This window comes from Heloderma suspectum, chromosome 5 (genome assembly GCF_057233095.1).
Source record: "Heloderma suspectum isolate Gila_16-S chromosome 5, 16-S_ref, whole genome shotgun sequence".
Lineage (NCBI taxonomy): Eukaryota > Metazoa > Chordata > Lepidosauria > Squamata > Helodermatidae > Heloderma > Heloderma suspectum.
Window position 1 is genome coordinate 36241066 of NC_139462.1, and position 24659 is coordinate 36265724.

General features: G+C 40.2%; 1 protein-coding gene across 17 annotated transcripts in view; it reads left to right on the forward strand.

Annotated features, from left to right (window-relative positions):
- Window positions 1–24659, forward strand: part of GSTCD (glutathione S-transferase C-terminal domain containing) — a 90382-nt gene that overhangs the window by 49153 nt on the left and 16570 nt on the right. For 14 of the 17 annotated variants that reach the window (XR_014792021.1, XR_014792022.1, XR_014792020.1 and 11 more), the window contains 5 exons: window positions 11882–11997; window positions 12211–12255; window positions 14551–14679; window positions 17259–17392; window positions 19499–19529. Coding sequence is in view for 12 of the 17 variants with exons in the window: in XM_084855771.1 (XP_084711897.1) it covers window positions 11882–11997; window positions 12211–12255; window positions 14551–14679; window positions 17259–17392; window positions 19499–19529 (455 nt within the window). In the remaining 5 variants the exon portion in view is untranslated. Of the gene's footprint in view, window positions 1–11881; window positions 11998–12210; window positions 12256–14550; window positions 14680–17258; window positions 17393–19498; window positions 19541–24659 lie in introns of all 17 variants that reach the window. The other 3 variants (XR_014792023.1, XM_084855778.1, XM_084855768.1) reach the window with 1 other exon arrangement.

Here is a 24659-nt window from a genome sequence, read left to right on the forward strand (position 1 = left end):
ATGCTTGATGCAGATTTAACTGTCTTGTCAGACACAAAGCCTCCAGTTCCACTTACCGCATCTGAGGAAGTGGGTTGTAACCCACAAAAGCTCATTTATTAAACTATTAGATTTAATAGTTTATATTTTATTAATTTAAATAAATACATTAAATTTATTAAACAACTAAGAGAGCAATCTTATGTCCCCTAGACAGCATCTGGGGGAGATAGGATTTTTCATTTTCCCCGTTCCAAGCTCATAGATAGCTCTGCAAGCTTGGAGCCAGGAAACTGTGCTCCCCTCCCTCTCATAGCCAGGGTGGAGAGAACTGTGCGGGCTGCGCCTCCATGTCTGTCCATGCTCATAACATGGAACATGGCCGGGGTGAAAATAGGGCGTTCCCGGAGGTGGGGCAAAATCAGGCATCTAAGGAAAACTACAGGGCAGCCGGAACACGGAGGGAATCCTCTCCTCCGTGCTTCAGCTGCCCTGCATTGGATAGGCAGTCACCTCTGACTTCAGAGGAGGTCGGAGGCTACTGCCTATCTCAATAGGATCGTGTCCTAAAACAGTCTGTATTTGTGCTACATTTCACCCTTGAATTTTAGGATAGCATTTGTTAAGGCTGAGAGAGCTGATGGGTTAAATTTTACATCATCCACCTCACCAATTTTGCCTTTCTCCATGCAAAGAGAGGCATGGAGAAAGGAACTAAGACAGTGCCTTGAGGAGCAGCTCCTCCAGGTGCTGAGTGAGCCACATGCTTACTTTGTCTGTAGCAGGCCATCTCAACTGAGACAGCAAGCAGTGTGCGAAGCTGCTGACTCCGCCAGTGCTTCTAGGTGTGGCTCCACCAGGTGACAGCTGAGTCCCCGGCTTTTCATGCAGCTTGCTGTCCCAGTCGGGGCAGTGTATGAAGGCTCACTTGGCTGGCGCCTGAAGAAACAGCTCTTTTGCATGCCACTAGCCCCCCCCCCCCCAATTGGGACAAGTAGTGGTGTGTGAAGCTAGATCTCCACTGATATTCTCCCATCAATGACTGGAGTTAACAGTGGGAATTCCTCTAGGGATGGGGCTTGGAAGCTAAGCCCCACCCCCTGGAGGAATCCAAGGGGCTTCATGGGCTGGGTGGAAAATCTCTGTGGCCTAGGGCCAGAAGTTCCCCATCCCTGAGTTAAAAGAAACTTATGATTTATGTAAAAGATCCAAAAGACAGGAATGACTTTTTCCAAGCTTTGATCAACTATGGATTATAGCTCAATTTACCAAAAGCCGTAAGCTGCTGCATAGGAGCTGCTACAAATTACCATTTTTTCTGTGCCACTGCAATATTTCTTATTTATTTACTCTTTGGGGTCAGTTTGTTTTGTGTTGATGTGGAGATAACACCCAGATCCTCATGGTGAACTGCTGCACATGAGCAGCTTGCCAAGTGGAAATAACCACCATGGGAAACAATGTAAAGTAGAATCCATGTGGTTTCTCTATTACCTTACTGGTCACAGAGGAGGTCTACAGCAAGTGGACGGATGCCAGATGTATCATTGAAACCCTGATAGGTGAGGTTTTGTTTCTGAAAGGTTACAATGCCAGACATCTAATAGTCAGAATGGACCCAAATTAACCCTATTATCTAATAATTTCCAGCTCTGTTGATATAGATTGAAGTCTCTCATAATGCAAAAATGCCTTATAATTTCCCTTCCTTGTGTTTGTAAGCTTAGATTTTTTTTTCTTACATGTTAACTTCAGCTTTTGTGAGTTTTTTGCCTTCTTTTTTGGCAGGGGAGTCCAGTGTGTTCCCTCCAGTCAAGCCAGAGATTTTGATCTATACTTTTAAAACTCAGCTTCATGCAGAATGGGCTGTAGCCCAGTGTACATCTTACTGGATGAGTAGAATTAGCAGCTTTGTACTTTGCAGCATAATAGTTAAAGTGTCAGGCTATGGGAGACCCACGTTTAAATCTCCCAGCCATGAAGTTCACCTTGGGCCAGTCACGAGCATAATCTACCTCACAGGGTTTCTGAGCATAATCTACCTCACGGGGTTTCTGAGCATAATCTACCTCACGGGGTTTCTGAGCATAATCTACCTCACGGGGTTTCTGAGCATAATCTACCTCAGGGGGTTTCGGAGCATAATCTACCTCACAGGGTTGTTGTGACAACACAACTGGGAATGGGGCAGAGAGAACCATGATGCCATCCTGACCTCCTTGGAAGAAGTACAGGATTTAATGTAATGAATAAAAAACATATTTAAGATCTTGTGCCTGTAGCTCTAAATCCATGGAAGCAAGATAATTTACTGCAGTGGCCATGACCCAGTGCTCAAATCATCCATTGGCACTTCTCTTCACTCTTGTCCCTGTAGTGCCTGCTCTGTATATAGCAAAAGGCAATAGTTGACAAGTGGACCTTTTGATAGCTGAGGCAGGAGATGCCCCTGGTGAGATTTTGCTATAGATGAGATAATGGAGCCTATTTCCAAGGTCTCTCTGTCTTTTATTATTTATAATTATATTCAGCAACATGATGGATGCCAACAACATGCATTAATTTAAGATATGGCTCATATTTTAACCAGCAAAAGGGTTTTTTTTAACTGTTTAATATTTTGGTCATCACTTACTAATTTATTTTCTTTTCATCACAGAGCTGTAAAGGACTGGAGCACAGGATTGGGCTGTTGTCCAAACTCTCAGTAGTGAGGGAAAACTTTATTTTCCACCCACATCTTGGTTTTGCTTTCAAAAGCCAATAAAAAGATTTAAAGCTGCTTTGGCATTTTATCTTCATAAACAGAATGAATAAAGCTAAAGCCCACCCTGAAAAGATTGCTGAGTGCAAGAGTGCTAGGTGGTGTTTTGAAGCTGGATTAACAGATAGCTAGGCTGGGAGTATCTATAAATCACAATATTCTAAACCTGGAATCTCAAGAACATGTTCTGATTTTTGTCTTTATTTTAATAGGATTAGCTGAGCTTGATATTTGTGTGGGCATGAGTTATCATCTTTGGGAAATTGTGCGTGTGTGTGTGTGCGTGCGCGGGAGGAGGCAGAGGGGGGCTTACATTTGTGTCAAAAAGTAAGACTGCTTTGCCTTTATGCCAAGAAAACAGACATTCGGGACCTAAGAGGCAATTAGCTTCTCCCAAAATGCTTTAATCTCTATTAATTCTGTGTAACAACAGTTCAGAATGTTGCTGTCATCTCTGTGCGCTTGTTAGACAACCAAAAGACAAATAGCTTTATGCTTAAGGTGACATTTTAAGATAAGGTTTCATATGATTACTGTAAAAGAAATGAGGTAATTATTCCTAATTTACATTTCTTTGCACAGAATTCATGACTTCATGTTAGCTGAGGGTATCAGAATCTATATTTATGAAATTGTTAATAACCCTGATAAAAAGATGCTTGTTATTTTAAACTTTTAAAATATTTAGCCAGTCTGTTTATGAAGAAACTCTGTTCTGTTGCTCATGAGGTAGTTTGACACACCCCTTTCGGAGAGTCTGAGCTATAATTGGTGATGGCACCAAAGTTTGGAATTGGTAGGGAGGTGAGCTGCTTTAGTGGAGAACTTAAGAGCTTCCCCCACACCCCATAAATGCATGATAAGCTGAGCCCCAACTTTCCAGGGCCCATAAGATAATGAGTTTGTACTGGTGTCATCACCCCCTGCCCTTCCCCATAAACTTATCTAGCAGTGGTAGCAGCTACAAGGAAGCCTCTGCAAATTCTCCATTCTTCCCTGGTGTTTGGAATACTGAAATGGCTGTATCCAAGCCTCCAGAGACTCTGGGAAATATAATTTAATGGATGCATGAGTAGGTGGCCTGGAAACTTCACATGCCTCAGCTTCTTATGCTTGAAATGATAACTGAAGCACCAAAGAGCCCTGGGATTTGTAGATTTCAGGTAAACTGCCATCTGTGCTAAATAATTTGTCATACTGCAAAGCTGTGTTTCCCCAGGGTCACTGGTGCCTGGAACTTAACCAGTTCAGTATTCCAGATAACATGGAATAGAGGCATCACACAGAGGCCTACTGTGAGGTTTCTCTGATTGCCACCAGCACCAGATAAGTGCATCTTCAGGGTGCAACAGAGGTTTATGGAATCAAGAGAGGCGTTGTTCTCCAGATGATGTCATAGGAATTGTAATACTCCAAATTTTGGAATTGGATTGGAAAAAAACAAGTTTCCTGTTGTTTCCTGTGTAAAATAACTCATATTTCCTGAACCTATACTGAACTGAGCAAGAGGTCTTTGCCAATCAAATTACCCATAGTACAGAGAGAAAAATGCGTGGGGGAGAGGGACACACACTCAAATTATTATTATTATTATTTGCATATTGCTGAGTTCTGTACTTCCAGTGTACTTAATAGTGCTAGTTGGAATTTTTGGTGATCTTTAAAAAAATACCTGCAAGTTCTGATCAAGATGAAGAATGAATAGAGACCTCTGTGTAATAGTGATGGTAACTTAATTCCAGCACGTTTTTTAGAAAAGAGGTTTACTAGTTCAGTTAATTTTAGGAACTGTATCAATGTCCCCAAGATATTTTGCCTAACTGTTCTAAGAAGTACCCATTCCAGAGCACCCTGATACCTCACTATTTATTAAATTTATATCTCTCCACTAAAATAGTGCTCAAGGCTTGCTAGCAGCCAGCATCATGCCTTCTAGCAGCTGGAGGAACAAGGTACATCCTGGGTCTGTTGGAGCCACCAGAGCAGGCAAAGAAAGCACAGCCAAGAGAGTGGGGGGAAATGGTTGCCCTGTTATAGCAATGGCACCTACACAATCCTTGCAGGGAGAGTCTGATATCCCATGAGAGGACAGAATCGCTATGGGCACCTGTCAAGCTATGTTTAAATAGGGTAGTAGTAGGAGAGACACTCTGTGACTTCTCAACTTTCTGTGAGTGAGCCTGGAAAGGAGGAGGTGGATTAAGGATTTGTAGGAACCAGGGCAGTAACTGCCCAGAATGGGATCTGCAAAAAGGGAGTGGACCCTAGATCTCTCCTATAAGGACTTGTCGGAGACTCAGGGAAGTGTGGAATGGAAGCAGGGCATCCACAGGTGTCAGTTAAACACTTAAATCCCAGAGGATCACCTTGCTAAGTGGGTGATCTTGTCCTGTTTTCCCAATCTGTCACTGTTAATGGTGCACAAATTAGCCTATATGCAGTCTTGCCTTGTCAAGTTTCTTGAATGTTTCCTACTGCACTTCCTTGCCTTTGAAAGCTGAAACATACAAGGATATTGACAAGACGAGGCTACACATATTGGACAGCCATAAGTGCACACTTGAGCACCTGCGAAAGACAGGAGAAAATATTACAAACACTTTTGCACAAATTTCTTGGGCCCCCCCCAAAAATTACAGCCCTATTTGCACAAATGTCTGTGGCCAGGTTAAAAAAAAGCTGGGAAATGAAGAGGTCTTTATCAGAGTGGGGTGGGGGACATGATGGGGAGACAAGATAGGTTCTGCCACAAAGGACACAGGGATACTGCCTGGAGGACCGAGGAGGAGAAGAACCCACGGTGAGCATGGTCATCTGTCAGGTGCACTGTGGATTGTTCCGCAAACAACCCACACTGTGTCATAGCGTAATTGCAGGGTGAGTTGCCGTCTTGTGCGAATGCAGCCATTCAGAATTTGTAGATGGTTGCACTTATGAATCTTCCCAAGTATTGCTTGATTCTCATTGTACTGAGATAGCCCAAGAGTTAAGGAATATTACTTGAGAATGTGAAGAATTGGTACAATAAGATGAGGAGAGAGAGCCTATTTTGAAAGGAAGGCTAAACTGCTTTTATCATCAGAACTTCCGATACCTGGAAATGTTTGCAAATAGGGATAAAGCCAATTTACCTGGATTTTAAAAATAAGAGCATTAGATGAACTTTTTCAAATTAACATTAGCAGCTTCTTTTGTTTGTATTTGCTTTATCAGATGTCAAAGAAATGCCTTTTAGGATTTAAAAAAAAATCTTGTACTGAAGGATGGAAAAACACCTAGTTTTAATTATTTCCAAGACTCTCATTAATCTGTTCCTTTACTGAATCTCCTGCTGGTTGTAACTTTTATACAGCCTGCTTTGTTTGTTATCCAAATAGGTTTCTCAGATGCAAGCAAAGTAAGGCTTATGAAGAGAAACCTGTCCAGCTTCACATTTTATAAATTGTCAAGGGCAATTTTAATAGCCATTTGGCCTTAAGTAATAGAAAAGGCATATGTTGGACAAGGTTATTTCCTCATGTTTGAAGTGATAAAATCATTTTACAGAGTTTACTTTAATGAAGAACAAATTGGCTAGTACTGCTTGAAGAAACTTCTCAGTTAAACCTTACCCGCACCCCAAACCTTAGAAACATAGTCTTGTGTTACTGTGTGTGAAAGGACCTTTTTGTCAACTTTTCGAACACAGTTTGTAGTGTATTTCTTTCCTTTGGTTATGTCTAAAAGTAGTACTTTGTTGGCTGTAAATGAGAGAGGAACATCTTTATTTTGTAGAACACAAAGTGTTATACAACAGAGGTGAGGTACCTTAAACCCCCACACCACGACCATTTATAAAAGAGCTGCTGCAGAAGGAACTCTTAAGGGGAGAAAGATTGTGGATTAGATACAGATTTAGGCATGTGCAACCGGGCTAGAGGAAGTGGACTTTCCCATCATCTCCTTATCGTGACAGTCTCACCCCACCCCCTGCCAGCCCTCCCAAAATGATGCATAGAGGGTTGGGGGACCCTGAAGGATAGGCTGGGTTGTGTTTTGGTGGGGCAGAGGTATCTCCACTAATTAGGCAAAGGCACCTTACATTACTACAGCTTTGCTCATGGAAGGTATCTCCACCCAATTTTTAGGGATTCTGCTGCATCACAGCTCCCTTTGTGTAGTATTTGCTGGGTGCTGGAGGGTCTGCCATGGGAAGGAGCAGTTGGGGAAGTTCCCTTCCATGAGCCTAATTACACGCACATAAATCTGGATCCTTCCCCTGTGTTCACCATCAAGGCTTGGCTGTTTCCTCCTAAGTTGACCCGGCCTAGCCCTAGGAGAAGCAACCAGAAGGGACAGACCATTGATCCCCTTTGAGAACTTGGTGAGTATATTTCCTGAGCTTCTCACTTTATAAAGGTATATTTAGGCAACCATTTGTGGCATGATAGCCACAGTACTAATGTACTCATCATGGGATGACTATACCAAGGCAGACAGCAGGTTGTTTATCATCTGGTCGTACCCTAGCTGTATTAAATGAAAAAAGTAATACCATGGTTCATGGTTGGGACCTATTGGCAACTGTCACACTTCACAGATGAAATTATCTCTGGCAAGTTTTGAAACATGACTGCAAATAGTCTACTGTTCTAAAAATGAAGGTGTGATTTGCATGGAAGCTATGTGATAACACTTGTTGATTTGCATAGTTTAAAGACTTCTGATCTTGCTCAAATTAAAAGAGAAATCTCTCCATACGTTTTAGACTGTTTACATGTATATTTTTGAAGAAGAAAGCCAGCTATGGTATACTTTACAACCACAGTGATATTGCTAACTTAGAGGCATTTGTTATTCCTGCATGTCAAGTTAATATGTGTGGACCAGAAGTAATTACAGAGGAAGAAAAATGTTTATCTTGGTGCACAAATTATTCCTTAAAAATGTGTGTCTGGTTTTTATTCCCATGTTATAAATTACAACTCCTCTTTGTGGTCATTGTCTAAATTGCTCTTAGTTTGTGGAGGAAAATGCTGCATTTCAACAAATACCTAAACTTTAAATGAGCCCTGTGTTTTGCAACATGTTTGGTGGTGTTTTGCTGAACACCACCAAACATGGTATAAAGATTAGCTTGTCAGATAGCTAGTTGTGGAGTGGAGAGAAGCCTACTGAGGTTGCTCTCTGGGACTGTTATTGTTTACTACTACTGCTGTTGCCATTGTTTTTAGCTGATTCAAATTGTATTTTATTTGAGTTCTGTTTTATAGTTTTATTGTTTTAAGATCTGTTTTTAGAATGTGTATGTCACTTCAGCTGCCTCAAAAAAGAGGGTGCAATTTAAAAATAAGTAAATAAATTGCATTGCCTATGCCAAATAAGAAGCATGCCTTAGCACCAGAACGGTTCTTTAATTAAAAAAAAATAAATCCAAAATGGATAGCTTGGTAGAACCCAAAGAAATCCATTCTATAGTGAAAACCATTCTTGTTCAGTAGTACATTGAGGATGCTATTTGGAAGATAAGCTTCTATGGAGAGAGGCCATAGTTTATATTATAACTCATGCTTGGCATGAAGAACACCCTAGGTTCAATTCCTGGCATTTCCAGTTAAAAGGATTTTAGATAGTAGGTGATGACCTCTGCCTGATATCCTGGAGATCCACTAACAGATTCAGTAGACAATATTAGATTAAATCAGCCTTCCTCAACCTGGCACTCTCCAGGTGTTTTGGACTACAACACCCATTATCCACAACCACTTGCAATGCTGGCTGGAGCTGATGGAAGTTGTAGTCCAGAACATTTGGAGGGCATCAGGTTGGGGAAATCTGGGCTAGATGGACTTGAAGGTCTAACCCTGTATAAAGCAGTTTCATATGTCCATGCCATACATACAATATGGAGAGATAAATGAGAAAAATGTAATAAAGACTGACTGTTTAAAAAGTTATACTTCTCAAAATATTTCTGCCTTTGTCAGATTGATTTGCAAGCTCATATGCTTTTCTGTTCATCTGTGTTCTTTATGAAGTCTGACTTGCTAAAAGAAAACTTCTAGCCAAAAGAAGAATGTACTAGGCATTTTAGTGTCAATGCATATTATTATTACTATTACTGTTATTGTTATTATTACATGTATATAGTGCCCATCCCATTTGGATTTCAACACAGCATACAACCTAAGATTAATGCAATAAAACAGAAATAACCATAACAAAACAACTGATAAAATCTTAAAAGAAAACTTAAGATTTGCACAGATTAAAATACCTGGGTTAAAAAAAAATAAAATTGCCTAGTGCACAAACAATTGCATTCTGTACTTACTTAATCAACTTATTATGTCACATTTTACTTTCTTCATTTGAGAATAATGATGGGATACAAAGAACCCCTTGCACAAATGGAAGTCAATTTGGCTCATTCAGGTGGGTCACAGGTTCCCACTGATTCCCACTGCCAGCTATAGCCCCATGTCAAATTCAGTGCTATGCCAGAGGGTCCTCCAACTCTCAGGAGCAGCTTTTAAGGAGGCAGAAAGGACTTCAGCAGGAAAAGAGGTAGAGAAGCCCTCTTACTTAAATGGAACTCTGCCCATGTTTCTCTGGATCCAAGCCATTTACTATGCCAGAGCTACGTAGCAGGGTGCTGTAGATATAGGAACAGCTTTTGATATAAGGATTATTCTCTCATGATAAAGGATATACAGAAACCTTTCTGACCATTCCTAATTGTTGATTATTGTTTATTAAATGATTATTTAAGCACTTCGATGGGAATGTAGGCATATTAAAAAGACATAACCAAGACATATTCCTACATAGAAGAGGGAGTCAGTTCTCATTTTTCTGCTACCCTTGGACTTCTATGAATCTAAGAGCTTAAGTGAATTGGGAGCTCATTAACCCACAGTGCTCTCTTGTCTTGAATGAGCCAGGAATTGCCGCCATCTGTAATCTCATGAATTAGCACAGTTCTTGAGTCCTACACTTTAGGAATCCAACAATAGGGGCAAGCTGTCATTTAACACTTGATCATTTTTCAGTAATGACAATGTTTCAGTAGGACTGAATTCACACATACATGTGTATTAGTAGATGGCTTTAATTTTAAATGATGGCTTGCATATATGAAAGAGCCAATATAGATCACATACTATCATATAGCTTCATTTCTTTCTAACATTGAATTAAACATTTTAATGTTGTGAATCCAAAGGCTTGGATCCAGAATCACATAGACTGGAATACTATGAACTGGATGGAAAGGAGTGAACCCCCCAGAACAGTATGTGAGGTGGCGCTGGGGGCTGCAGGAGGAAGGTGAAATTAGTGAAAATTGCTGCACTGCCCCCTTCTTCAATGGGAAGGCTCTACTGGATCCCAGTTCCACCTATGGAAAGAGACCGTCTGTTCAAGGCGGATCAACTCTGGACCCAACCCAAAGTATTTAGATACTAAAAAGTAACACACTTCAATCCAGTATAATTTTATGTTGATTCTTTATGTTGTATTGGAATCATTCTGTCATGACTTCATATTTCCAGGTGTTCTCAATGTATTCTTAACTATTCAGATCCTATTGTGGGTTGGGCCACCCATAGTTATGGTTTGGAACACCATTTTGCGTGTTTTTCTCATAGGGACAAAAAGTCAGTTTGGGGGGCATAGCTAAGCTCCCCCTTGCCCGGTCTGCCCCAAATTTTGCATGTGGGTGACTGGGGGGTAATAGGAGCTTCCGGAAAAACAAACAAACATTTGTTTGTATTGAGGGAAGCCAGTTAGATGCTTTGGAGTGGTTGGAGGCCTCGGAATGTTTGCAGTGAGCTATGGCATGCAGCCGGGGGGGGGGAGGATTTAAAGGGGCCCTCTAGAGCCCCATGGCAGAGAGGCTTGGTCCAGGTCAATCAATCTAAGCAGGGAGAGGGAATTAAAGGGGCTGTGCCCTGCCCCTGCAGAAGGGTGGTTGATGCGTACTTTTTGTTTCCATGGGGTTGTGACTGAATAAATAGGGGTCAGGGGAATGCATTTAAGTCTGTGCTGCCATGTTGTGTAAAAATGTATTTGTGGTTGGGGGGGGGGATTTGCAAACTGATACATTCGTGTGTGTGTGTGTGTTTGTATATAGAGCTTGGTATGGGTGGATTCTATCTTTAATATAAATCCTTTTCAATTTATGGTGCTGCAACATGTGCCAAGTGCTTTTAAAAGATGGGATATATATACCAATCCTATGTAGGTCTACTCAGAAATACGTCTCACTGAATTCAGTGGGGCTTACTCCCATGTAAGCATATGTATGTGTGTTAGAAATTGTTTTTCCCCCCTCTTCCTGCCCCCCCTTTGCTTCCAGTGTTGGAGAAGCCAGTTCTGCTAGAAATTGCTTTATCTGTGCTGTTACTCTGGATACATTTGCGGGGCAGGGGCAGGGTTGGTAGGTTGAACTGCTTGTAAATTTGGGCCTGGAATCCATTTTGTTTTGCTGTATAATACATTTGAGTCACATTGTGAACATGGGATTTTAAAAATCCTTTCTTTCCTTTTGGTGGTGCAAATTAATAAATATTCCTCGCTAAATTCCCTCTGTTTAATGTTTGGTGGGCCACACTTAAAAAAAACAACAGTCCCGAGCACTCAGGCTGTTGACTGATAGGACCCAGAGCCCTGTGTTTCAATAAACATGTGCATCCCAGTGGGCTCCTGCCCTTTGTCACTTGCCACACGTGTGCTTTTCCCAAGGCACGTTGTGGTTTGAAAGGGGGCTGGCGTTACAGTGGAAAAAGTGATTTCCCAGCTTTTGTGTGTTCAGTTCAATCTTAACTCACAAACCTCCATAGGTTTTGCCACTGATATGAATGTAATCATAAGGGTATAAGTTGTGACGCTTGAAGATGCAACTATGCCATAAAATTCTATTTTTCACTTTTTATTTCCTTCAGTGTTGGTCTGTAAGTCATTTTCAGTGCCATTTTTCATAAGCCCTTCTGGAACAAGATCCTTCCCTTTTTCTCTTCTTTGTACTGTATAAAATCAGTTACTCTGCTAAATATTTGGAACCAGGCAAGCTATAAATCAAAATAATTAAATTTAAAACAAAATTTGCAAAACCATTCTCGCAATAAGTCATGGTAAATACCTTTTTGTCATCTTTAGGAAAGATGTCCAGTGATCGTGCTTTGAGGAAACAGCAACAGCTCAATAATCTGGTGGCTTTAGTAACAAAGCTGGCTAAACCTGGAGATGTAATTGTGGACTTTTGCAGTGGTGGGGTAATGTATTTTTTTTTTCTTTAATGAGGTACAGCCTCAGTTGCTTTTCATCACTATAAGTCTAGCAGCATGTGACCAACATGTAGGACAGAGACAAACACTGGAATTTGATCTGTTTTCAGAGTCTGTCAATATTTCGTTGGAATATTTTGTGAAATGGATCAGCTGTGTGGGATTAAGGTTTATTTCTGTATTTTCTTTTGGCTTGAACAGGGCCACGTTGGAATTGTTCTTGCTCACATACTATCATTATGCAAGGTAAGGTGTCAATAACATGTAAATACAAATTTTTATATCCCAGAACTTCAAATGTGTAATTAAATGCAAACTGTTTGATTTAGGGAACTCCTGACATATTCTACAACAACCCACTTACATTTTTCTGAATAAGAACAAGTACTGTTTCTTAGGACAGGAAGGCCTGGCGTGCTGTGGTCCATGGGGTCACGAAGAGTCGGACACGACTTACCGACTGAACAACAACAACAACAACTATTTCTCACTCCCAACAATAAAATAGTATCACTCCTAACAATAAGTATGGCTGAAGACAACTTATATAAAAAAGATAGAATAGGGACATACCAGCTTTCTAAACCTTCAGGTTGACACTCTGAAACATTTTGCAGGAAAAGGATGTGTGCTACCACTGTGCTACAGCACCTCAGTTATGTTTTGGTTTGTGTAAGGTACCCAGAAAAACAGTCATGAGAACATAGACTTAATTCTCCCATTTCAGTGCAGTTAGCAGGCTCCCACAAGTAGGTTGTGTGGCTTATTAGGACCAGTGAGAGAGGCCAAAACTGGTGAATGCAGATAAGGAGTGGGGCTTCTGGATTTCATTAAGGGTCCTTTATCTTTCCACTCATAATTCAAGAACTAAACCCAATTTGACATGGGTGTAATAGGTAATTACAAAAACCATGGCACTGTGAAAAAACGTATCCATACAGAGGCCATGTTCAGATGATCAAATCTTGTCTTGTTAACCCAAGATATACACAAGCATTTTGCCCACACTTTGCTCCTTGCTTCACGTTTAGCCATGATTAAACTGGGAATTTTCTTACCATAGTTACCCAATTCATTGGAACCAGGAAAATATGTTTACCAACTTCAGAATAACCCAGGATCTTAAGCTACGGTTTGAAGTGAAAGGCTTGTGCATATCTCGTTTTTTTAAGATGAGATTATCCGAACTGAGCCAGTGATTATGTTTAAGAGCCAAAAATGCCAGACAGATTATAATCTTACTATTTATAGTAAAAAACATATCTCAGTTTAACTATAGAAAATTAGTTCTTGCATGAACTAATCTTGAATTATGGCTACTTTGGGTAATTTTGCTTCCTCACATCTGACACAAACTGCATTATTCCTTTTTGTGGCTCAGTAACAAAGAAAACCATCATATAGATAGAAAGGTTGACAGATGAGAGATAGAGATAGTATGAGCAATCCTATCACAGTTCAATTATTTGTTTTGTTTTACTTAATTGGACGTCTCATAATCAGAAGACCAGATCAGCAAATTCTGTGCTTCCAGTTCTCCTTGAATGTAGAGGCTTTATGTGAGAAATACTCTGATGTAGTTACAGGCTCATAAACAATAATAGCAGACATTTTCTGCTTGTCTGAGGAGCAACACGTCTCGGTATTAAGTCTCAGGGAGATTTTCTTTGGGAAATTTGAGTCAATCATGCTCAAGCCTACAAGTGAACGTGAAAAAGTTGGCTGTCTTCCAAATGTTTGAAAATGAACTGAAAAGGTCTGTTCACAAATTCCTTTGAGAACTGCAGCATGTGCAGTTCTGCAAAATTGCATAAACCTGGCCCAAGTGCCAAAAGTGTGGTTGTGGAAATTTGATGTGCGAGGTACCATGTGTGATAACTAGCAAATGCCTTTGGTAATCGTTTCTTTTGCAAGAGTTAACTGTATACATACAGTATGGTTGGCATATACAGTATGACCAATACCCCAGTCCTGTTTTCTGCTGCACAGTAGTAGTTGCACACAAGGTGGGACACTAGGTTCTGACAACTGCCACAAGAAGATACCTCATCCCTGGGAACAATGAGCTGTCTCATTACTGACACTGGGAACTAGACTGTACCTCTTTGCATTGGGGCAGCAGCAGTTACAGATATACTGCTGCATCAGTATATCTGTGATACAAGCCCCTGTGATACAAAGCAAGGGGGACATACAGGACACTGAAGTGGGCAGGGCCACCTGCAGTGCCTTCCTTGTAGTTTGAAATTTGTAAGAGCAGCCCCATTCTCTAGTGTCAGCATAATCTTTTTACTAGGGAAGCAGTGAAGTTAAAGACGAGTGGACAAATCTGTTCTGGTTCACATGCACGAAATTCTGCATTATCTGTTTTGATTAAGGGATTAGGTCGGGAAGAATTTAAATGTATTAATGGCTAGATTGATACATTTCTGTTTAGGAACACAGCATTTATTCCTGACAAAGTACCTCGAGATTGTGTGAAGATTGTTATTTTTTATTCAAAAGTTGACCATAATTAACTGCTGCTTTTGTGAAATGTAGATAATATTGGTCGAAAATAAAGAGTTGTCACTGATACGTGCTAAAGAGAGAAGCAATGAACTAGGATTAAACAATATTTGGTTCATCCAAGCAAATATGTACAATTTCAAAGGAACTTTTAATATTGGGGTAAGTGATTTTGAAATTATAACTTTAGACTTTGCTTATGTTTTTAAAAGGAAATATTTTTGTTAAACAATGTTTAATATGTAAAATACAAATTACTTTTCTGTAAAGCCTGTTATTTTTGATACTGTATAAACTTGTATTAATGGGAAACTAGAAGTTAGAGTTTGGAGCTATTAATTTGTTGACACCCCACCATCATGCTCAATGTACAAAATAATCAACTTAGCAATGAAATCTGCCTTATAAAGTGAAAAGAACACACAGTCTTACAAAACAACTGAAATGGTTACATGGCAAAGAGGCTTTTTGCAAGTGAATAGTAATAATACAATACTCCAGTTGGCTGTTGGAACAGTGGTCAGTATCCACTGTAACAGGAAGCTAGCATTTCTGAAGACTATCAGAAATGAGTGTTTCTGCTCGTTTCCAGGGTTATTTCAGGAAGCACTGGTTTCCTGTTGTCTTTGCAGCAGGTTGCGTGGGCACAAGATAAATAGCAGAAGCTCAGCAGCAGCAGTACTGGATACTGCCCAGTGTGTTTGAAACCACAGCATAATTAGTCCTGTGAAATCTAGGTTTCCAATAATTATTTCGTTATCCCATACGAAAAATGATGAAGTATGAAACTGTTTTGGTACAAATTATTTGTAACTACTATGGTGAGAGGAACTTTTGATACAAATTCAGTTGATAGAGAGCAAGGAAGAGCTCATGCAGAAATAAGATAGCTTGGTCCTTAAAATAATTAAAGAATTGAGATTGGTATATGAGATTATATGCTTCCTTCCACCCCACCAATTTTAACTATGGTTCTCAGCACTACAGTTAACCATGGATAATACTATCTAGTCTTGATCTTAACCAGGATTTGAAGCTAGAAACTTCAGATCCTAGTTAAAATCAAACCCTATTCACTATTAACCATGGTGAGTGGTGGGACTGATATAACCCTTAGTTATGGTTAAGGCGGGGGCCGCGGTGGCTTAGTGGTTAAGATGCTGAACTGCAGACCGGAAGGTCAGCAGGACAGCAGTTCAAGACCCGAGTGCCGCGTGACGGAGTGAGCTCCCGTCTTCAGTCCCAGCTTCTGCCAACCTAGCAGTTCGAAAGCAAGAAATTGCAAGTAGATAAATAGGTACTGCTTTGGCGGGAAAGGTAACAGCATTCTGTGCACCTTGGTGTTCAGTCATGCCGGCCACATGACCACGGAAGCGTCTTTGGACAGAGCTGGCTCTTCGGCTTAGAAGTGGAGATGAGCACCATACCCTAGAGTCGGACATGACTGGTTGGGGACACCTTTACCTTTATGGTTAAGGCTGTGGGGTAAAGACTGAAAGAATATCTGCTTGAGAGGTAACGGAGTAGGAGGTGGTTAGGGGCAATTGCACATTTAAGGGCTGGGCTGTGTTAAGTATGCACTGAAATAGCACAATTCTACTATGTTTACTCAGAAGTAAACTCAATGGGACTTACTCCCAGGTAAGTGTGTAGGATTGCAGACTAAGAGAAAATGAAATGATAGTGTAGTTAGGACAGAGGAGTAAGTGGCCTAAAGACTGGAATGAAAAACAAAAGTGAGACAGAGGATGAGGAGCTAATCACAGAATTTTAGAGAAAAATGTTTGTAAATTTAATTAGTTGTACTTATTATTAGCAGAAAAAAGTTAGTTGTTACATATCAACCAAACAGCTTCACGTGTGTGAGTTGGAAGTGGTTTGAAAAAAAGTTACAATAGTTATTGGGAAAACTCCATGAGACACTCAAGTTACATCATGCCATTATATATGTGCCATGAATATTGTTGAGGATGATATATTTATTTAAAATGTTTGCTAATAAATTAGCTGTAATTAGTTGTAATGTAATCTATAACCTGGCAGATCAGTACAGTATAGTCTAGACTCCCAGGAAAACCTTTTTTTCGACATGGTATCTTGAGTTGATCAACCAAACCCAAACATTCTTTAAGCACTATGTAGTTATCATACTTACAGAAATATCTGTGTTTGAGGTTGTCATTTCAGGTGACTGAAAGTAAACCTGGCAGCAACTATTTCACTTTGTTATAAGACCTGTGCCAGAATACTGTCAAGTTTTGTCTATCCCCTTTGTCGACATAATCAGCCATGATTCACTTTGGATCTGTATGAATGAAATGTATTTAGAATAAAATACAGGAAAAGTTAACATTCCTTTACTTATGAACCTTTCTGGATCATATTGACGCATTGTTTGATTAATATCTTAGATCCACAGTTTGGTTCTTATCTGGGAAAGAAATGTCATCTGACCCTATATGGTGATGTGAACTGTCCAAAAATGTGGTGTTGATACCTTTATGTGCCATGCTAGATTTTAACATTATAATGCTGTTGCACTACCTCATTTGGATTAGTATCATATTTTATACCTACTGCCAAGTGGATATATTTTTTCATCTAGCATACTTTTTTTCCTTTTATCTTAGAACGAGCAATGAAAATAACCGACACTGTAATATGTGGCCAAGGAGAGGCTGATGTTGCAGTTGATGGCACTCTTTCTTTGCATTTCAATAACTCAGCAATAACTTTTGCAGGTAGCATTGCATGCTTGTGGAGTGGCAACAGATATGGTGATTGAACGTTGTATCAAAGTTCATGCAGCATTTGTTATCTCTCCTTGCTGCTACGGCTTCATTCAGAACACAGCCAAGTTCGCATTTCCACAAAGGTCAGATATTTCTTGAAATCTCTGTGTGTGTGTGTGTGTGTGTGTGTGTGTGTGTGTGTGTGAAACTAGGTTAAAATGTATGGTGTTTAAGTCTTGGGTTGAATCCTGTACACATGGGGTTAAGCCCCATGGAACACAGTGGTACTTACTTCTGAGTAGACATGCAAAGGATTGCAGTGGTAATACCTGTGTTTGTCCCACAGAAGAAGAAAAACAGAACAAGTCAAACAATACATTTATTTTCAACAACTATGTTTAAAATGTTGGGTGCCAACTGTCAAGTCATGGCAGATTCTACCCCAAGATGGAATGTTCAGAAGAAAAAAATAATAGAAGTTAGTTGTCCTGTCCCTGTGTAAGGGGAATATATAATCCCATAGATGAGTGATTAATACATCCCACTCTTTGTCACAATGCCCAAGGGAGAAACTCATCTAGACGTATGACTTTTAGCTAATTTAGAACTAGCTGATCTAGAGCTAATTCTAGCTATATAGATGCACCCCTTAACTGTTCCTAGGAATCACCAGTGCTCTTCCTGAAAGAGCAGTTAGTAGCAATTATAAAAAGTAGAGAATACATAACAGACCTACAATAAGGTACAGACTTGAAAGAAAAGAGCTTTCAGCATGCTTGCCCCACTGGAAAACTATACAAAGCTGCATTGCTGTTCTAGTCATAGCCTTAATTCGTCTTTCAAAATCATCCATTCACACTTTATTTTTCTCATTTATTAACATCTACAATTGTAGATGTTGGTTCTTGTAATGCTTTTAAGAGAGCAATCCTGTGGTCCCGGGAGAGCATCCTAGGGACCATAGGATTTTTTGGACACCCCAATCTGAGGCTGTAGACCCCAGAAGGGAAACTTCAGTATCTGATCCCCCCACCCCGTTGCTACCACAGAAAGAACCATGCTGGCTGCTTTCTGAGTTTGCAAAAGTGACTTCTTAGAGGTCTGAACGGGGAGGTGCCAATGGGCAGAGGGGGAAGGGAATGGAACAGGCCAGGTACAAAGAAACCTGTGGCTTCTCCAGCCCCTGCCAGCACACCAATTTTACATGGGGTCAAAGGCCCATCTAGAGTACAAATGCAACAGCAGGAACATGGGGAGGTGAAAATCGCCTCTTGCTCCTCCTGCCCTACCCGCATCTATGGAAGCTTCCAGGTTTGTAGGCTTATGTCTAACGAGGGCACAAAACATAGGATTGCACCATAAATAACGTTTTTGATCTAAAAAATAATAGACCTCTACAGTGCAATGATATGCTTGTTTATTCAGAAGCAAGTCCCACTGTGTTAATTGAGGCTTAGTCTCTACTAAGTGTGTGTAGAATTGCATACATAATGTGCCTGTGAAAGGACCATAGAACATAGTAATGGAAGTCGAGCAGTATTTCAGAAACAGAGTTCAAGTAGTTTGATTGTATTTAATTATACCTTTTCATACAGTCAAATTATTTTTAGTGGCGTTAAAAATAGTCCTTTCACTTTGGAATTGCTGAACTTCTGAGTTTTCTACTTCACTAGAGAACAACATTAAATAGAGTAGGAAAGGATCTCTTCATTTTGAAGAACTCTTATAATTTAAGTGCAAACCTCTGTTGCAGTGGCCCAGTTCTCACATCACAACAACCCACAGTTTGTTAAATGAAGTGGGAGTGAATGTTGTTTAACCTATAGTTAGTTGTTATGTGTGAACTGGGTCACAGTGATCTGATTTTCACGACAAAACAGCCCATTGTGGGTTAATTTACCTATGGGGTAAACAAGATATGGGTTATTTGAGGGTTATCTAACCCTCAAACAACCCATCGCCTGGGTTCACATGACATGACAACCCATGGCAAGCTGGACGCCCATGGGCGCCATACAAACATGATGCCCATGTAGCACAATACAACAGCTCCCGCAGGTAAATTAAGCCACAGTGGACTGTCATGTTGTGAGAACCAGCCCGGTGTCTGCTTCTGAATTTGGTTCAACTTCCAGATGAAAACACACACCACAAGAATTTCTTTAGAATTCAGCCAAATGTTTTAAAGATTACATCATTTTTTTAATTGTTTCTCACGGTGATCATTGAATCCTTTTTTTCTATTTCAGTCATCAGTTCAAGGAAGTGCTATCCTATAAGGTACGCAAAAGGTAGAGTTGTGGTTTAGAACTCCTTTCTGTACTCTTTTCTGTTTCTTTCTGGATGGTTCAGGTGGAATATGTAATCTCTTTTAACAATGGGGTTAAAAACACATCAGAATAGTAAAGCTTGACAATTGTATTACTTGTGTCTCTTCCTCTTTAGGTGTAGGAAAAAGATTTTGTAGCAAATATGGTATAAAACATTCTGGGTATTTAATAAATTTAGGGTGCAACCCAATGGCCGCTAGACAGCGTCTAGATGGCCACAGGATTTTTTGTTTCCTGGGAACCGAGCTTGGAGCCAGCACTCCAAGGTCAGTTCCCAGAAAACTGATTCCCGTCCCCCGCCTCCTAGTAGTCGGAGCAATTTCTCCCCAGCTCCGCGCTCGTAAGAGCAGCATGTAGTAGCCAAAAGAGGTGTTCCTGGGGACAGGGAGGGGACAGCGAAAGTGCCATTATGATGCTTCCTGTGCGCAGTTCAGCCTCCCCCTCCCAGTTGGAGGCACCCTGGCTAGACAGCTGAAATCAGCCATCAAGCTATACATGCAGGGCAGCCGGAGCACGAAGGAGAAGATCCGTTCTGCCTGCCCTGCATTGGATAGTCGGTTGCCTCTGAGTTCAGAGGCAGATCCCCATAGGATTGCGCCCTTAATTTATATCCCATTTTTTGGATTCAAGAATTCCTAAAAGTGGTTCACAAGATCATAAAAAGATAAGGTAAAACTATTAATGATTTTAAAGATAAAACAATAAAAACAACATAGTGATTTCACTATATTCATCTATCAAGTAGAAATAGAGGAATATCTGTGAAAGTGCTGGTGAGCATTTCTAGACTTGGTTTCTTCCTAGTCCCTCCAACAATATATTGGATGGACCTGGAGGTAATTTGATCCAACAGAGTGGAACTTCCATGGCAGACATAAGTGTGTTCGTTGTTGGATCAGTTTCCTATTTTTATAGTAATTTGGCTTCACCTGGCTCTGCTGTTTCCCCTGTTTATTTAATTTCCTTATCTCCTGATTCAGATTGGACATTGATAGTTTGAAATGGCTTAGATTTTTTTTCAATTACATATCAAATACTGTTTTCTTAGTGAATTGACTATTGTGTAGTTCAGTCTTCCTCAACCTGACTCCCTCCAGATGTGTTGGACTACAACCCTTATCATTTCCTGCCAACATTGCAGGTTGGGGGATGCTGAGACAGTCTCTGAACTAAAATAACGTTCCAATAAAATGTAACTAAAACATGCTAATATTATATTAATTGTCTCTATGGAATATGAATTGCTTTAGCCACAAGTAAGCACAGCAACATTGTTATAGAAACAAAACGTTTCAATAATTTTTCATAATAATTCATCCCAGTCTGTTCTAGGAACATAGATGATGCTCATCAACCCTGAAGAGGTGCTCCATTTATTTCAATGGAAGAAGCAACTTCATACTCACATTCCTTTGCATGGGCAGATTGTTTCCATCAATTGAAACATATCCCAAAGTGAAGAACATACACACACACACGAATCCCCATGTTAGCGTTGTTGTATTTTTGAGAATATTCTGGCTTGTTGAAACCATTATTTTTCTTCCATGTCCTATTCGGCCAGAAAATATAGTGTATAATTTGAAAAATAAACTAAATACTATTATTATGTATCTTTAACTTTTTCCCATCTAGCAAAGAGTTTATTGGAAAATTATTGCTCCGAAGATACATTGTCCATTGCAGTATATTTCCAATTTCCTCATGAATTTTTGTAAATTCATCTTTCACTGAGATAAAATAATGTAACAATTTAAACAGAAGATAGCAAATACAAAAGATAAGAAAATGTGCCATATTTGAAGATCAACGGGTGCTAAGAAGCATATTGTTTTGATAAATTTGCATCATTTTTTTTTAAAGGAAATGTGCGCCAAGAAGACACTCTAAAATCAGTCCAAGTCACTTGTAGAATTTTATGTGTATCTGTACCAGATGGTGTCTTGGTTCCATGTACATGTCTTATGTCTATGGTTCTCTAGACAGCAATGTGCATCTTTGCATATTGGATTGATATATTTTCAGTTATTGATATGTTGCCAAAGTTGGAATGTGGTGGCTAGACACTGTCACTGAGTCTGTAGTTCATCTAAATTTTGTATTTCCTTTCACTGTGAGATTCAAGGCCACCTTATGTCAGGTAGAATCAGAAGTGTTGTTATGGAAACTAGCCATTATATATCAGACAATGTTTCATTCAAAATGGCAACTGTGGCATCCCATAGCAAAAATCCAGCTCATTGCTGGTCATTTAGATGTATTTGTAGCTACTATTCTTTTCTAGTGGGAAATTGCTTGCGTCAATATTTTAGATTTAGAACTAACTAAATAGACACAAGCACATTTAATGGAGGAGAGTACCTTTGTTTTTTAAAAGGGGCTTTAAAATTTTGAGTGGAGAAAATCCTTCTTTCAAAACTGCTGGGGTTTTTGTATGCTTTGTTTTAACTATTGGGACTCCATGTGTTTGAGTATTTTGTTGTTGTTGTTCAGTCGTTAAGTCGTGTCTGACTCTTCGTGACCCCATGGACCATAGCACGCCAGGCCTTCCTGTCCTGCGCTCTCTCCCGGAGTGTGCTCAAGTTCATATTCATTGCATCGGTGATGCTATCTAGCCATCTCATCCTCTGCTGTCCCCTTCTCCTTTTGCCTTCAATCTTTCCCAGCACCAGAGTCTTTTCCAGTGAGTTTTCTCTTTGCATCAGGTGACCAAAATATTTGAGCTTCAGCTTCAGTATCTGTCCTTCCAATGAGCAGTCAGGGTTGATTTCCTTTAGGATTGACTGATTTGACCTCCTTGCAGTCCAGGGGACTTGTAAGAGTCTTCTCCAGCACCACAGTTTGAAGGCATCAATTCTTCGGTGCTCAGCCTTCCTTATAGTCCAGCTCTCAGAGCCATACGTTGCTACTGGGAAAAACATAGCTTTGATTATACGAATCTTTGTCGGCAAGGTGATGTCTCTGCTGTCTAGGTTTGCCATAGCTTTCCTCCCAAGGAGCAGGTGTCTTTTAATTTCATGGCTACAGTCACTGTCTGCGGTGATCTTGGAGCCCAAGAAAATAAAATCTGTCACTGCTTCCATTTCTTCCCCTTCTATATGCCAGGAAGTGATGGGGCCAGATGCCATGATCTTCGTTTTTTTAATGTTGAGTTTCAAACCAGCTTTTGCACTCTCCACTTTCACCCTCAACAAGAGGCTCTTTAGATCCTCTTCGCTTTCTGCCATTAGGGTGGTATCGTTTGCGTATCTGAGGTTGTTGATAATTCTCCCGGCAATCTTAATTCCGACCTGTGATTCATCCAACCCGGCATTTCTCATGATGTACTCTGCATATAAATTAAATAAGCAGGGCGTACTCCTTTCCCAAATTTGAACCAATCGGTTGTTCCATGTCCAGTTCTTACTGTTTCTTCTTGTCCCTTGTACAGGTTTCTCAGGAGACAGGTAAGGTGGTCTGGTACGCACATCTCTTTAAGAATTTGCCACAGTTTATTGCGATCCACACAATCAAAGGCTTTAGCGTAGTCAATGAAGCAGAAATAGACATTTTTCTGGAATTCTCTTGCTTTCTCCATGATCCAGCGAATGTTGGCGATTTGATCTCCAGGGACATTAAAATCTTTCCTGTATAGTTCTTCTGTGTATTCTTTCCACCTCTTCTTAATCTCATCTGCTTCTGTTAGGTCCCTGCCTTCTTTGTCCTTTATCATGCCCATCTTTGCACAAAACGTTCCCTTGAGATCTCCGATTTTCTTGAAAAGATCTCTAGTCTTTCCCATTCTATTGTTTTCCTCCATTTCTTTGCATTGTTCATTTAAGAAGGCCTTCTTGGATCTCTTACTATTCTCTGGAACTCTGCATTAAATTGGATATATCTTCCCCTTTCTCCCTTGCTACAGCTACTTCCTCATCACACAGCCACTTTGCTTTCTTGCATTTCTTTTTCTTTGGGATGGATTGAGTTGCTGCCTCCTGAACAATGTTATGGACCTCTGTCCATAGTTCCTCAGGCACTCTGTCTGTCAGGTCTAATCCCTTAAATCTATTTGTCACCTCCACTGTATATTCATAAGGGATATGATTTAGGTCATACCTGACTGGTTTAGTGGTTTTCCCTACGTTCTTCAATTTAAGCCGAAATTTTGCAAGAAGCAGCTCATGATCTGAGCCACAGTCAGCTCCAGGTCTTGTTTGAGTATAATAATGTGCAAATATTACAGATGATGACCCAGAGATGTGTGCTAGGATATCTAGGCATGCAACCAGCTCTTACACACTCCTTAGAGCTGGCAGTGCAGTGGTGTGTGTGTGTGTGTGTGTGTGAGATACACATCAGGAAAGTAAGGAAAAACCTGCTGCACAGCATAATGGAATCAGGACATGGGCTATAAATGGGGAGAACTGGGCACACAGCAGAAATTTTCACTGTATTTCTGAACATGAGTTCTCAGCTTAAAAACTGGTTTGCAGTAGATGCTATTACTGAGAGGTGACATGGGGAGAGAGAAAAGCCCTAGGGGCTGCACATAAGTTCCTACACATGAATAAAGTTCATACACATACTGTCTGCGTTACAGCTATGTCATATAACTCATGACTCTTCTGAACGTAGGTTGATCTCTACAGCCTCCCAGAAGTTAGATATCCCGAAGACCTAATTGGCATTATCTCTGTAGGGTATAGGAAGCCTTCCCATCATTTCTAAATACCATGTTAAATAAAAACAGCTATTCCAGTTTTAGATGTATGCATTTCCAATACACTATTTCAGGAATAGGCAACCTGGTGCTATCCAGACGTTTTGGGCTACAACTCCTATCAGCCTCAGCCAGCATAGCCAATAGGAATTATGGGAGTTGTAGTCCAAAACATCTTGAGGGCACCAGGTTGCCTATGCCTGCATTTCCTTCTTAATTTAATTGGATTTTAATTCTGTCTACCCCAGAGTGTCAGGGCTGGTTACCATGTAGCTAAAACCATCAATATAATGTTCAACAGTATAATTCAAAAACCTAATGAAGTCATACAAAATTAAAATCTAATGCAGAATTATACATATATTTATTTGGAAGGATTTA